At 37.6% G+C, this 14784-nt stretch overlaps 1 protein-coding gene and 1 long non-coding RNA gene across 2 annotated transcripts in view; one reads left to right on the top strand and one right to left on the bottom strand.

Moving 5' to 3' along the window:
• LOC309509619 overlaps positions 1-14784 on the bottom strand; it is a 404791-nt gene that overhangs the window by 253421 nt on the left and 136586 nt on the right. The gene's annotated exons all lie outside the window — the stretch shown is intronic.
• The window catches only part of sugct (succinyl-CoA:glutarate-CoA transferase), a 144519-nt gene that overhangs the window by 102757 nt on the left and 26978 nt on the right, over positions 1-14784 (top strand). Inside the window, exon 13 of the mRNA XM_082184360.1 lies at positions 12825-12888. Coding sequence (XP_082040486.1) covers positions 12825-12888 — 64 coding nt within the window. The remainder of the gene's footprint in view (positions 1-12824; positions 12889-14784) is intronic.

Genomic DNA, 14784 nt, shown 5'->3' on the forward strand with positions numbered 1-14784 from the left:
AAAAGTGACAGTTAAGACATTTATTATATTACAAAGAAGAAATATTTAGAATAAATGCTGTTCTTTTGAACTTTCTATTCATCAAAGAATCCTGAAAAAATGGATCATGGTTTCCACAAAAATCTGAAGCAGCTTGAACTGTTTTCAAAATTGATAATAATCATAAATGTTTCTTGAGCATCAAAACAGCATATATAAAATATAAAAGTGTAATATTAAAACAGCATATTAAAATTAAAACAGTGGATCATGTGACACTGAAGACTGGTAATGATGCTGAAAATTTTGCTTTGATCGCAGGAATAAATTACAGTTTATCTTTGATTAAATAAATGCAGCATTGGTGAGATACTTAAAATACTTTAAAACCCCATTAGCATAATTTGAATCTGTATTGGTATTTTTTATAGCTTTTTTATATATATAAATTATCTGAAGATTCCATTTTCATGAGGAAGTTCATTTTAGTTCAATGAATATTACTACTTTTATTAGTTCGTCAATTACTTAGTTAATTAAGAACATCAACAATATTAACATTAACAATAGAATATCAACAATTCATCCAATCATGCTTATTGTTGAGGAGAGGTGCCCTATTCATAATCTAAGCAATCAGATGTTCAATATTTGCATGGTGGATGATAAACCATGAAACAAATCCCATAGATGAATTATTGAAGTCAGTACTCAAGCCAAGAGATCGACCTTTTTGAACTTAGTATAAACTGATAGTCTCGACCGTCTTGACTTTCCCGATAACATTCATTGTATGTGACAATTGGTGTTTGAATTACACATTGTTGTTCCTTCCATACTGTCTCATCCATGATTGCTTGCTCATCTGTGAAGCGCAAGGCTCCCAAACTTCAGAACGCTGACGTAACTCCATTTGGGAGATGTAAAGTTTATGTACTGTATGTGGCCTGAACAACCAAAGGTATTTACACTTGGCCAAGTCACGTCTTGTACGCATCTCCGACCACATCCTGAGTTTGACTGCTTTGAGTGATTGAATTGATATCTTTCTCAAATGTGTCTTGTAGAGCATTTACACTTGGTCTTTTCATGATTGAATAATCAATCAACTACAGTGACCGAGTGGAAGTAGAGACTTGGGCCACATTTACATTGCATACATGATTCAAGTGACCCAATTCTGATTGTTTTCCTCCCATGTGGCACAGATTGGAAATGACTGGCGAACATGTAAGCAGGAAAAAAGCCCATAGATGCCGATATTCTCAGATGGGTTTCAAGCCTCATTAATATGTGGAAATAAATCTGATATGAATCGGATATGTGCATTTGCGTCTCCCGTGTAAGTGGACAGATCTTAAATTCCCGTCAATGCGAGTTGAACCTCATTGAAAAAGCCACGGCGGCGAATGACATCAACTCACATGACTCTTTTTAATGGCACAACGGAGGGTGAAGGTTCAACCCAATGTGTTGCTGACTCTTAAAGATGGTGCAGAAAGCAAAAGCTTGTATTATCATTTCACCAGTGTCCATTGCAAATCACACTGTTTTTACTTCCTTTTCGGCCTAAGCTTTTCTGGCTCAGTACATCTAACTTCACTGTCAGAAATAGGGGTACAGTAGGAGTCCATTTCTGTCCTCCAAGGTACAATCTACACTAACGCACCCCATAGGGCTTATTATTGGACCTCAAGGTACATTTATGTACCTTTTGAGGGTCAAAAAGCATTAAAAGGTACATATATGTACCGTTTCTTTTAAAGGTTAAGGTAGAAATATTGTACCCTTGAGGGTACAGCCCCAGTGACAAGCCATTGTACCCCTAAAGGTACAATTATGTACTTTATTTTCTGAGAGTGTTGGGTTGTTTCTCCAAATGTATAGTGTAAATGCAGAAATGAGATATGGGTCATTTTTAAATGAAATGTTAGCTGGTCGTCAAAAAAAATCTGCTTTTTGATTTTGCTTCAACCACCTTGGCTGCATGGTAACACCCTGGCAATGTAAATCTTTTGAGTTTTTCCTTCAGTGCTCGTTGTCAGTGTTGATTTCATCCGTTGCCAGTGACCGGTGGTTTAGCTAATTGTTTCTCCATGCCCACTTCTGAAGCAAACTTTCCATACCACACCGTCCATGTTAAAACTATCTAAATTTGAACTGTCTTCCATTTGTGAGTCACTGTCCGTCTGTGTTAGATTATGTCATTACAAGTACATTGTTTTCAGAAAAGGGCAGGCAAAGTTTCATCTTAGTTCTAGATGCAGATGTCGACATCACAGATTCGGTTTGGATTTTAATATTAAAAGTAAAATAAAAATAACCCTGGAAAAATTATAACACTTTACTTGTGTATAATGCATTATAAAGTATTCATAATGTACCTTGTAATGCATTATACTGTATATTGTCATAAATAGCTGTAACCAAAGTTAAAATGCATTATAATATTTGTTACAATTTGACTTGTGTTTTAATGCATTACTTTCTAAAGGTGTAACAGTGAATAGATAAGTATTATAACTGTGGTTACAATACATACAATGGGTTATAAGGTGCATTTCAAGGCGTATTTCATGCTTTATACTTTTAATGAATAATACATTTTGCTAACACTTTTCTTGAAGCAATAATGCATTATAAGATGTATTAAATTCTATTTTTACATAAAGATTTTTATGGAAAGCGCTTCCAGCTAAATGAATTGCAAAAAAAGCGAATATCAATGCAATCCTGCCACACAAGCACTCTCATTAATGTGACGTTACAAAACAAATTTTCTTTGTTATTCCCAGCCTCCACTAGTCAACTTAATACTCAGAATCCCATAACTCAAGCATGCGAACAGTATAGCATATATCACTACTGGTTGACAACCTGACACCTAATGGCTCCTTGTAATAGCTCCTTCCTCCTCCGATCCATAGGCAGGAGCTGATTGCTTTAACTTTCATGTCAGGTTGCGTACGCGCTGCATTGACTGTCATAAAATGGAAAGTGCAAGCGTAATAAATTCTGATGGACCAAAAATAACACATGTATGATGTTTAAATTAAAGCCATCGATCAACGTTTGAGCCTTATTATTTTTTTATTACTCCTACGCCACCACAGCACTGCCAAGCGTGGTCTCTTCAAGCGCAGAGCGCCGGGGGGAGGAGAAAAGAGTTCTGTGGATGAAAGAAGGCCTCGGAGGCAGCCATTAAACGTGAGAGAAACACAAATAAACAGGCCTTTTACGGCGCACAGACACAGTGATCTGGTTTAAACCACACGCAGGGGCAACAGGGCACACATATGGAGCTGCTGTGCCAGGCGCTCGCTGGCACATGGGCCTTTATTGCTCGGCACAATGAGAGTTTAACAGACGGTTGCAGGCTTCGGGCTTCGGATTTGGTGTCCACATGTCTCACAAAACTTGAAATTACTTTGTGGTTGCGCCAGTTTCGTTTGATTATTTAGTGCTGTCCACCAAGAAGACGGAAGCCACTGTCAGATATAATATTTAGTTATGATTAAGTTGCAAATTTATAAGCGTTTGCTACAAAGGCTGCTGATTTTGAGGTTTGTTTGAGGTCAAAGCCACTTTACAGTTCAGAGAAACATAATTGTATCCCTGTGGTTATAACAGATTTTTCATCACGAGCAGACAGAGTGATGAAAATATAAATTGGGATTTTCAGTGTTTTTTCTCCAGTGACACTTAAAGGGGTCATGAACTCGATTATTTTATTATGTTTCCTGGGGTGCCCTTATAATGTTAGTATGATTTTTACATTGAAAATGGTCATAATTTAGAAATAAATGGCATTTTTCCTTCCCTGATTTTAGCCCTCTGATTTGAACGCTCTGTTTGAAGACTTCAGTGTAAACGCCCACTGCTGTGATTGGCGGACATGTTTGCATGTGAAATAGCTAGTATAACTAGCTAATTTCATGTAGAAATCTCTCGAAATCTTTTACTATGTTTTTAACTATAACATCGATCGAGATTAACGAATCGTGAAAAGTGTTGATTATAGCATTATATTTAGATCTACTCCCATCGCATGAAAGGTTGCAGTAATGAGTATTAAGCAGATGACGTGAATGCAGTGATCTCATCATTGCAATGCAATTTCTGCGCACTCACGAATGCTTTCACCACAATGTAACTACAGTAAGAGCTTCGTTTTGCATTGTAACGGCGTCATTGATTACAAAACAGGAGTTTTGGCAAGTGTCCAGCTAAACTTGCACTGTGTGATTGACAGCTTGGGCGATTGTAAAGGGAGTGTTCTTTGATCACTTTCTGTATATAATTTAATCACAGTTTAAATAACAGATTATTTTCATCCTAAGAGAAACGATATGAAGTTGATCAGTTTAGACACTGGCTTGATTTACTGATGCACAAACAGTATTGAACGATTTTGAGCGAAAGAAAATCTGTCTGAACTTGAATAATTGCACATCAGAAATCAGTGATCACAGATCAGGCATTAGAATAAACATGGTTACTTACATGTTTTTTGGCGTTGCTGGCAGATCCATATCGTAAAAGTCTGTTTGCAAAGCCTGCGCCGAAATTGTGACTGATTTACCAAATAATCCACAGTGAAATGTACCGAATACAAACAAATAATGCACTGCTGAGACATTCACATTGTTGAAAAAAAAACCAAAAAACACTTCCCTAGCATTAGGATCCGTTGAAAGGTAATGGTATTGATCCTGTCCAAAGACACAGTGATGTAGGCATTGATATTCTTCTGCAAAGGCGGTCTTTCGCTGCTCTATGGCGTCATAATATCACACTTTTCAGATCATGTCGTTTTATGGGCTTGGTTTCAACAAATGCTGTTTTTGGATTAACAAGGGAAAATTGTTAGTGTACACCAGCTTCAAACTCCTCACACAAAACCAGAATATAGACTTAAGGATTAGTAAAACCATCCAGAACACCCAAACAAACACCTAGCAAGGCAGGGGCGTCAAGGTTTTTTTTTAATTTTATTTTTTTAGAGGGCACCATTGACGTTCTGGCATTGACTGTGATACATGATAGTGGTGTGATACTGGGTTCAAATCCTGAAAGAATCGTATAATGAACCCAGGTAAAACATCGACTGCCACTGATCTCCGTTCGTGTTGCCTATGGAAAACAGCAAATTTGACTTTGCTTTGTGTCATTGTAAAAACCTAACCCCACATTAAAATAATGATTTAGATGAAAACTTTCTCTAAATTTTAAATGTAATAATTACTACAGTGTTTTCAGGTTCAATATAACTCTTAATTATGAATTATGAACCAAAGCAAGATCAATCATGCCTTTTTAACGCTTACTGTCGCTGTTCCAGAACATTAAAAGTCCGTTTTCCAAGTTTTTTGTAGCTTAATGTGACAAATGAATCCGTTTTGGAAACCGCAAGGCTAAACTACACCTTATCTCTGTGTTTGGAAGCTCTTTTTGCGAATCAGAGGCTGTTCTTTGTATCCCTTCAGAGAAATGCATGGCACCTGCGTCACAGGCTGCGTCTGAAAGCTTAGGCTGCTGACTTGTTGCCTTGCTGCCCAGTGACTTTGCAAGCAGCTTTTGCGCATGAAGAGACCTCATGAAAATTCTGAGGCAGCGTAATGGTTTATTGATCTACAACAAATATTTAATATTAATATTTATAATATTTATAACAGGAAATAAAGTGAGGTTTTCTCGAATATCAGCAGAGTGCAAATGTGATAGCCTATTGATTTTATACAACAGTTCAATAAACAAGTAGTTCATTTTAGGTAGACCTAACCTTGTGTGTTTTTGCTCTATTTCGCAACAAATCCACAGTAGAGCCATTGCGCGTCTCTGAACAACCGAATGAGTCCATGTTTTGAGGGAATCGTTTGATTGAATGACTCACTCGTTAAGACCGCCACCTACTGGCAGTTTTAGTTTCATTACATTGTTTCCACCATTTCATTTTCTATATTTATATCTCATGCCTGCGGCTGATGAAATCCTACTTGCGGTCCACCATGCTGTAAGAAAGATTGTCCAAATTTACCCAGATGTCAATTGGACACAATGTTATGCGATCGCTGATAAGATTAAGCTTGTCAGAGCTTTTACAGTACTCGGCTATCCAACTGTTTGTTTGAAACAGAGCCGACTCTGCCAACCCCAACTTTCAGATGCCATCTTTATTTTTTAGCTTACCTGTCACAGAATGGAAGCACAGGATTGTGGGGTATCAAAGGCAACAAATTATACATATTTCGGGAGACAGAAAGTGAAGCTAACATTGGGTTCAGACTTGCCTATTTGCCTTCCTAACTCCATATGCTTTCTGCGGAGGAAGCGTTTTTCAACTTTTAGGTTGTGTTGTGTTGACAAATTAATGTTTTGTAAAATTGTAGACGGATTCCGCCGACCACCCATATGCAAAAACTCCTGCATGAATCACATAAACTACATATTTGGCATGAAAGTGATGAAATGACTAAATAGTGACGAATTTGGGGCGCTAATAATTTTGTACCTCCACATAATTATGGAGCTTTATTATCAAATGTAAAAATAAATATTTTTGTCTTTTGAAAGTCGCATTCAAAATCCATTTGGCTCATAAATCTGAGGGGGCACGTGTGGGATTGAATGGGCATGACGCCTCTGTAGCAATGGCCTGGAAACCAACCATAACACCTTAAAAAGACCACTAATGTTTAGTGTATGTTATAGTTGATTCTGTGACGTAAGCAAGGAATCTTTCTTCTGCATTTTGAGTGCTTTATTTCCATTTCCATCTCTGTTCTTATCCATCAGCCATCATCACCTCTGATCTGATCCGATCCTTCTTTCATTTGTCTGTGAGCTCTCATAGAGTTAATGACTCTGGAGAGCTTGAGCACACGAAGTTTTCACATCTCTATCTATTCCTACTGACATGTCAATCCACAGAGCTTCTGACGTCACTCAGGTCGTCATATACTTAGGGAAAGTCACACTGACCGAATCATTCATAAAGAAAAAGCCATAAGTTACCCAAATCTGCAAAGGGAGGATGTGGCAAGCAATCTTGTTCTCTCTCACAGACTGAAAGAAGGCACATCAGCTCATCTGAAGGAAACTTTCCAACCATTCATCTTTTAAAACCGTGACAGAATCACGTCTGTTCTTGAAATAATTTCAGCTTGTAATGTGTGAGCATGTGTGATTAATGAGTTCCTGAATTATTCCACGTTTTGGATTTGTTTACTGGGAATATGACTAGTTTCATTTTATGCCAGCTTTTGAGATTTACTATTAATGTTGTGTTCAGTGAATCGGTAAACACCTTGTTTGCACATTGTAATCTTACATAAATTCAGTTTAGTTGGAGGATACTTAGAAATGGTAGCTTGTTAAACTTTAAGTTACTTGATGTAAAGTAGCTAAACTAGAGTTAAAAAACTCTTTGGAAAAAGTAGTTTTGGAAACATTAACTATACTGCAATCTACTGGCCTTCATTGATAGTGCTTAGTAAAAAGATGTATTTATATCAAATATTTTAAATATACTGTCTTTGTTGTTTCTACATTATTTTGAAGATTCAATGTGAAAGTATTACAACATAAAAACTGTAATGGTAGTTGCAATTAATCATGATTAATTACAAAAAAGTTGAACACTTTACAATAAGGTTCATTTGTTAACATTAGTTAATGTGTTAACTAACATGAACTAACAATGAGCAATACATTTTTTACAGTATTAATTAATCTTTGTAAATATTAGTTTATAAATATATAGCTGCTCATTGTTTGTTCATGTTAGTTCACAGTGCATTAACTAATGTTAACAAATACAACCTTTGATTTTAATAATATATTAGTAAATGTTATAATTGATATTAACTAAGATTAATAAATGCTGAAGAAGTATTGTTCCTTCTTAGTTCATGTTAACTAAGGTTGTTAAATAATGAACCTTATGGTAAAGTGTTACCAAAATGCTTAATTGATAGTACTAATATATATATAGAGGGAGAGTGAGGGAGAGAGAGAGAGAGAGAGAGATGGAGAGAATGGTCCGAAAAAAGAGAAAATATATAGTGTGCAGCAATTCTGTGGGCGAAAATGTCTTTTTGATGCCAGAGGTCAGAGGAGAACGGCCAGACTTAATCGAGCCAGTCTGTACACAGTTTACAGTCATGTGAAAAAGAAAGGACACCCTTTTGAATTAGATGGATTTACATATCAGGGCATAATAAATATCATCTAGTCCTTGGCAGGTCTTAAAATTAGGTAAATACAACCTCAGATGAACAACAACACATGACATATTACACTGTGTCATTGTTTATTTAACAAAACTTTTGGCCCGCTCTTCTTTACAACATGCTTCAGTTCACTGAGGTTTGTGAGCATCTGTTTCTGCACAGTTCTCTTAAGGTCCCAACGCAATATTTCAGTCTGGTTGAGGTCTGGGCTTTGACTGGGCCGGTGCAACACCTTGATTATTTTCTTTTTCAGACATTCTGGTGTAAATTTGCTGGTGTGCTTTGGATCATTGTCCTGTTGCAGGACCCAGTTTCAGCCAAGCTTCAGCTGTCGGACAGATCGGCTTCACATTTGACTTCAGAGTTTGTGGTCGACTCTACGACTGAAGGTGCGGGTCATGTGACTGCAAATCAAGCCCAAATCCATAGCTCTCCAGCACAGTGCTGGACAGCTGGTATGAGGCGTTTGTGCTGATGTTCTGTGTTTAGCTTTCTGTGCATTATGGCCAAACATCTCCACTTTGGTCTCGTCTGTCCAAAGGTCATTGTTCCAGAAGTCTTGTGTCAGATGCAACTGTTCACACCTAAGCCGTGCTGCCATGTTCTTTTCAGAGAGAAGAAGCTTTCTCCAGGCAACCCTTCCAAACATTGTATACTTGTCCCGTCTTTTTCTAAGTGTACTGTCCTGAACTTTAACATTTAACATGCTATCTGAGGCCTGTAGAGTCTGAGATGTAGCTCTTGGGTTTCTCGCAGTTTCTCTGAGCATTACACAGTCTGACCTCAGGGTGAATTTGCTGGGACGTCCGGCAACCGCCTTGACCGTTTTCCACTTGTGGATAATCTTCCTCGCTGTATGATGGACTTCAATTTGTTTGGAAATGACCTTGTAACCCTTACCAGATTGATGGGCAGGAACAACTGCTTCTCTAAGATCATTGCTGATGTCTTTCCTCCTTGATATTGTGTTAACACACACCTGAAACTGCCAAAACTTCTGCTTTTATAGAGTTGGTCACGCTTGCTGATGTTCAATTAATCAAAGGCGTTTGATTAGCAGAGCCTGACTGATACTAACCCTCTTCATTCCTATAAAAGCAGTAAGTGTGTACTTGGTTTGGCCCAGTTTTTGTTAAATAAACAATGACACAGTGTAATATATCATGTGTTGTTCATCTGAGGTTATATTTACCTAATTTTAAGACCTGCCAAGGACCAGATGTCCATACATGTCCTAATAATAGACAAAGAATAGAGAGAGTTTCGAGACCTTAATGGACTCAAGCACTGTATATATATATATATATATATATATATATATATATATATATATATATATATATATATATATATATATATATATATATATATATATATATATATATATATATATATATATATATATATGGTCAGCTTCATCAGTTTGGCACTGTGGAGAATCTTCTTTCCTGAAAGGAGTCATTCCACCAGATCCATTACTAAGTTTTCCCTGGAAAACACATCATCATCTTGTTCTCTTCTTTTTTGACTCTATGCTTTCCCCCATTATCTCTCCTTCCAGTTGTGTAACAGAGCCATCTGTGTCCATTCTGGTCATCATCCAAGCGGCCCACAAAAGAGCTCTGCTGCCGTGTGTCTACTCCACTTCTCTTTCCTCACTTCACCTATTTGCATTTCAAAGGCAAACGGCGGATATTTTGGCTGATGCACACACTGACTGAGGTAGATGAATGTATGGCGGGTGGCTGGACGCTCGGAGCCAAGAGCCCAATGATTCAGCTTGATTTAACTGTTCCCATATTACGGCTTTTTATACGCAAAATGAGCTCAGGGCCTTTTGTGATGAATATGATCAGGCTGACTAAAGCATTATGCACACATGTTGGACTTTTTTAGTGATTTTTGCCATCTGAGACTAAATTTGTAGAACACTGAGATTGTTTTCAAAAGCAAAATTGGAAGTCTTGGATCGTTTTAGTGTGGCATGCTCATTGACGGCAGGTTAACTGACTTTACTCTTGCCATTTGACAGACATCTCTCAAAATGTTTTGGCCTCATTCCTGCAGTTTGACCCTCATACACTCATGTAATGCAGCAGTAGCCAAAAAAAGTCTAAATCTTATGCGCTGACTTTCCAGCAAAGCTAACTGTCTTTGATCACTTTACGTGTCAGTCAGATGGCCTCTTCCTAGACGGCCCTTGGCCAATTGAAGCGGTTATAGACCTTCAGTCAAAAGTCTGGATACACAAGACTATTTATCGGGTAACAACAGCTAAAGAAAGAGATTTGTTGAAAAATAAATAAATAAATCACAGTTGATTACATAATCGGGTGTTTCTTCACATTTAGCAATTCCTTTTTGTTATATGAAGGTCACATTGAAACGTACTTTTTTACCATCAATAATTTTTCAAATGCCTTTTATGTTTAGATGTCATGACAAGCAAAAATCATAACTGACATCAAAAAATCATTTCGTGTAAAGCCGGCTCAAGAGGCATTGAAGAAAGGAAAAATATAAGAGAGGAGAAGGCTCTCCAATCAGAAGCCACATCCTCAACATTCCCATTACCCATGAACGCATCATTGCCACACACCCAAACTGCCTCTAAATAAAGCATGACATGATGCAGAGCTTCTATCGCTCACTTTCTGGAACTTTCCCCAGAAGGGTCAGAGAAGTACGCGGAGCATTGAGGGAAAACATTGTGGAGGAGAAAAGAAAAGAGTGAGAGAGGAAGAGCACAAGGGTGTCATCCACGTCTGGTGGTCTGGACATCATCTTACATAACTGTCTGGCTTCAGCTCAGTGACATGAGAACCTATAGTACTAATGATGCTAATGCGCTTTGACAGACTACATAGAGCCTGGGATTCTGTTGGGACACATGCCAGAATTTGAGTGGCATTTGGAGTCTCATGAGCGGAACCGAACAACAAAGAAAGATGCCAACTCAGGCACATCATCTGTTTTCATATACATTTCCTTTCATCTTCAACCACACACAATTCAGTAGATTAAAAGAATAGTTTACCAAAAATGAAACGACTGTCATCATGTACTCGCCCTTGTGTCATTCCAAACCTGTATGACTTTGTTTTTCCGTGGAGCCCAAGACTGAAATTTGAGAAAACCCAGGCCACTGTTTGTCTCATAATGAAAATGAAATGGGACAGATACTGTGTACAAACTAAAAAAAATAAAAAAATAAAAAAAACCATACACAACATTATCCATATGACTTGTGTACACTATTTAAAAGTATTCTGAATTCTGATGTTTTGAGAGATACTGCTGAATTTCAGGAGAATAATGGCATTAATTGTATTTTTGTATGGCTTAAAAAGACTCGGAGTGTATTGTGTGAGTTGCATGTCTGCATTGAAACAATATATTTTGTATAAAGCTGTACTAGAAATATGGGTGCATAAAAGCTTTGTGCCACTTTTATGGTGTTTTTTTGTCCTTTGTAAGCTTGACAGCCCCAGTCCCCTTTATATTCATTATATGGAAAAGAATATTCTTCAAAAAAATTACCGTTTGCATTTCTCAGAAAAAAATTAAATCTGCTTGGATTGATGAGAATGAGTAAATAATGACATACTCTACTGTTCAGAAATCACGTATACTTACTAAGGCTGCATTTATTTGAAATATTATTGAAATAGTTGTACAGCTTAAAGGGATAGTTCACCCAAAAATAAAAATGCTCTCATCATTTACTCACCCTCATGTACCGTTTATGACTTTCTCTCTTCAGAAAAACACAAATGAAGATTTTTAGGAAATGAATCCATCTCTGTGAGTCCAATGAATTAATAACGTCTTCTAAATGTCTTCAAAATCAATGCTTTCTGTCTACTGTTATCACAGGGTGACGTTATCACGGGGAAGTGCGTTGTGAAGTCCATGAGAGAAATGGCAGTCCTTCCACGCTACTTCTCACATGAACTTCACAATGTACTTGTGTCACTTGCCACATCGTCTACCTCATGATTACTCGTATGAATGAGACATGGATTGTAACCGTTGTCATAATCGTTGTCGTTGTGTGTGATTTTTCAAGCGTCAAACGAGCGCCAGCCATTCCAAAGGCATTATATGGATTCAAAGAGATAGATTATTTTCCTGAAAATCTTCACTTGTGTTCATCTGAAGAAAGAAAGTCATATACTTTGGGAATGGCATGAGGGTGAGTAAATGATGAGAGAATTTTCATTTTTGGGTGAACTATACCTATAACCATAATAACTGCAGTCTTCAGTGTCACATGATCCATCAGAAATCATTCTAATATACTGATTTTCTGCTCAGGAAACATTTTTTATTATTATCAACGTTGAAAGCAGTTGCACTGCTTCATATTTCTGTGGAAACCATGATACGCGTTTTCAAGGTTCATAAATCTTGAGTCATCGTGTCTGTCATTTTAACCTTGTTTTTGTTGGGTAAACTCAAAGATGTCTCGATGTTAAAAGGAAAGTCAAAGGTAAGATGGCAAATTTGTGTGGTCTTTGAGAAGACAGTAAGTTAATAGCTTCAAGAAAAGGAGTGTAAAAACATGGCATGAGTAATTGTCTCTGGCTCACGTTCTTTTGTCTCCATTCCCAGGTTGCTCACAATGGCCTTATTCTGGAAATGGACCACCCAACATCAGGAAGGATAGCAGTGCCAGGTTTGTATAGAATTTGCTGTCGCTGAAGTGCAAAACATTCCCTGCAGTCCTTCATTCTGATCACTTTTAAGCATCTATTTCCAAGGTGGAACTGAGATGCGGTATTCTTGCATATCGGGAACGCATCCAGTTTCTGGAATAGTTCGCGCAAAAATTTTAATTATTTTATCATTATTCAAAACATGTATGCAACTTCTTTACTGCAACACAAAAGGAAAATCTTTAGAAGAACCTTAAGAAGATTCAACGACTAGAAGAAAAGGTTCTATATAGAATCTTAAAGGGTTCTGTCAGGCACTTCATATACAGAACTTTTTTAGGGGTTCCAGTCATTACATTTTATGAATAAAACAGCTCATGAACATACTTTATCACTAGTAAAAAAAAAAAAAAACCCTGTGGAACATGAAAGTATTTTGCAATGCAAAGACATTTCTCCTTATATAGAACCTTTTTGGCATAAAAAGTTCTTTAAAATTGAGTCAAGAGCCCTAAAATTCTATTAAGAACCCCATTGAACCTTTTTTGTATATTCCAAGTCTTCTGAACCAAACGGGTTTAGAACAACATAAGGTTGATGTAAATAAAAGCATAATTTTCATTTTTGGGTGAACTCTTCCCTTAACCTCTTTACACTTGAACTTTCAATTGCTTTTCTGTACTATTTCTCCAACAATCACCTATCAGTCATCCCTAGACACTCTCATCATCCAGACCCTTGGACTTTGAAGAGGTCTAATTCCCTTTGCGACTCTCTTGTATCGAACATTTATTTTGATGTTTTGTTTTGACTTGTCTTTGTCCGTTCAATGAAGTTAAGTTTTCTCCGGTGACTTAAAAATCACCCCATGCTCTTTCATTCTTCGGTGTGAGAGTCCCAGAGAGACGCTTTCTGAACTCGAATTTTCGTTTGATCGTCCACATATTTAAAACAAGCCATTATTGATCGCCAAAACGGACAGGTCTGCGGTCTGGTGAGCTTTTTGCCCCTAGAAAACAATGTTGAACGGAGAGACAACATTTTAGAAAGGTTAAATGCAGATGTTGGCTGTCGCCAAGACAATGTACAGTCATTTTTCTCTCAACAACTCGATTCCTGCTGTTTTCGTGGTGCTTCAAATGTCATATCCTGATGGACTGACTCCAGACAGGTGGTTTTACTAACAGTAAATTTAGTTGCGGTTCGCAGCTCTGTAAACACACAAGTACGTAGACACCAGTGAACGACCCCTGCTAATGATCTATGCTTTGTCCCTTCAGTGACTAAAAAGCAAAAACTGGCAGGAAAGGACCGCTAATGGTTTTGTCATGGCTAGTTGGTTAATCCTTTTGTCTATTTATACAAAGAGTTCCATCCTCGCCGCCCACCCAATTTTATCTTTTTCACGTGCGCCAAAAACGTTTTTGAATGTTCTCCAGCGAATTCTGCATGCTTCAACAACCACAAAACAAATGCATTCCTCGTCAACTGTCTCTGGAGTGATACCGGGATAATCAGGCGGGTCCTTTGATGGCCTCGAACGGTTGTTTACCAGTTCATTGTTAGCATGTTTGTTGTCTCCATCCGAACCAAATCAAGGATGATTGTCAAGAATTTCTCCGAAAAGAAGGGGCAGAAACCACAACAAACACCTTTTTCCATTCCGCATTCCTCGTCCCTGACCCATAAATTTGCTGTAACACCACAACGCATACTCGAGGCCTCTAATCTTGCACAGCTATTTACATAACATCACTGTCTGTCCATGTTTTCAGATGTTTTTTTCTCAGCAGCATCTGCACATGTGAAGCCTTTCCCGCCTTTGGTGACTTTGTGATGTTATCAAACATTTCACAGTAGATAAGCCGTTCGTTTTTGAGCACAGCAGTCTGTACCTCACTATTTATTCCCTCTAA

This window comes from Leuciscus leuciscus, assembly GCF_965113295.1.
Source record: "Leuciscus leuciscus genome assembly, chromosome: 11".
NCBI classification, from domain to species: Eukaryota; Metazoa; Chordata; class Actinopteri; order Cypriniformes; family Leuciscidae; genus Leuciscus; species Leuciscus leuciscus.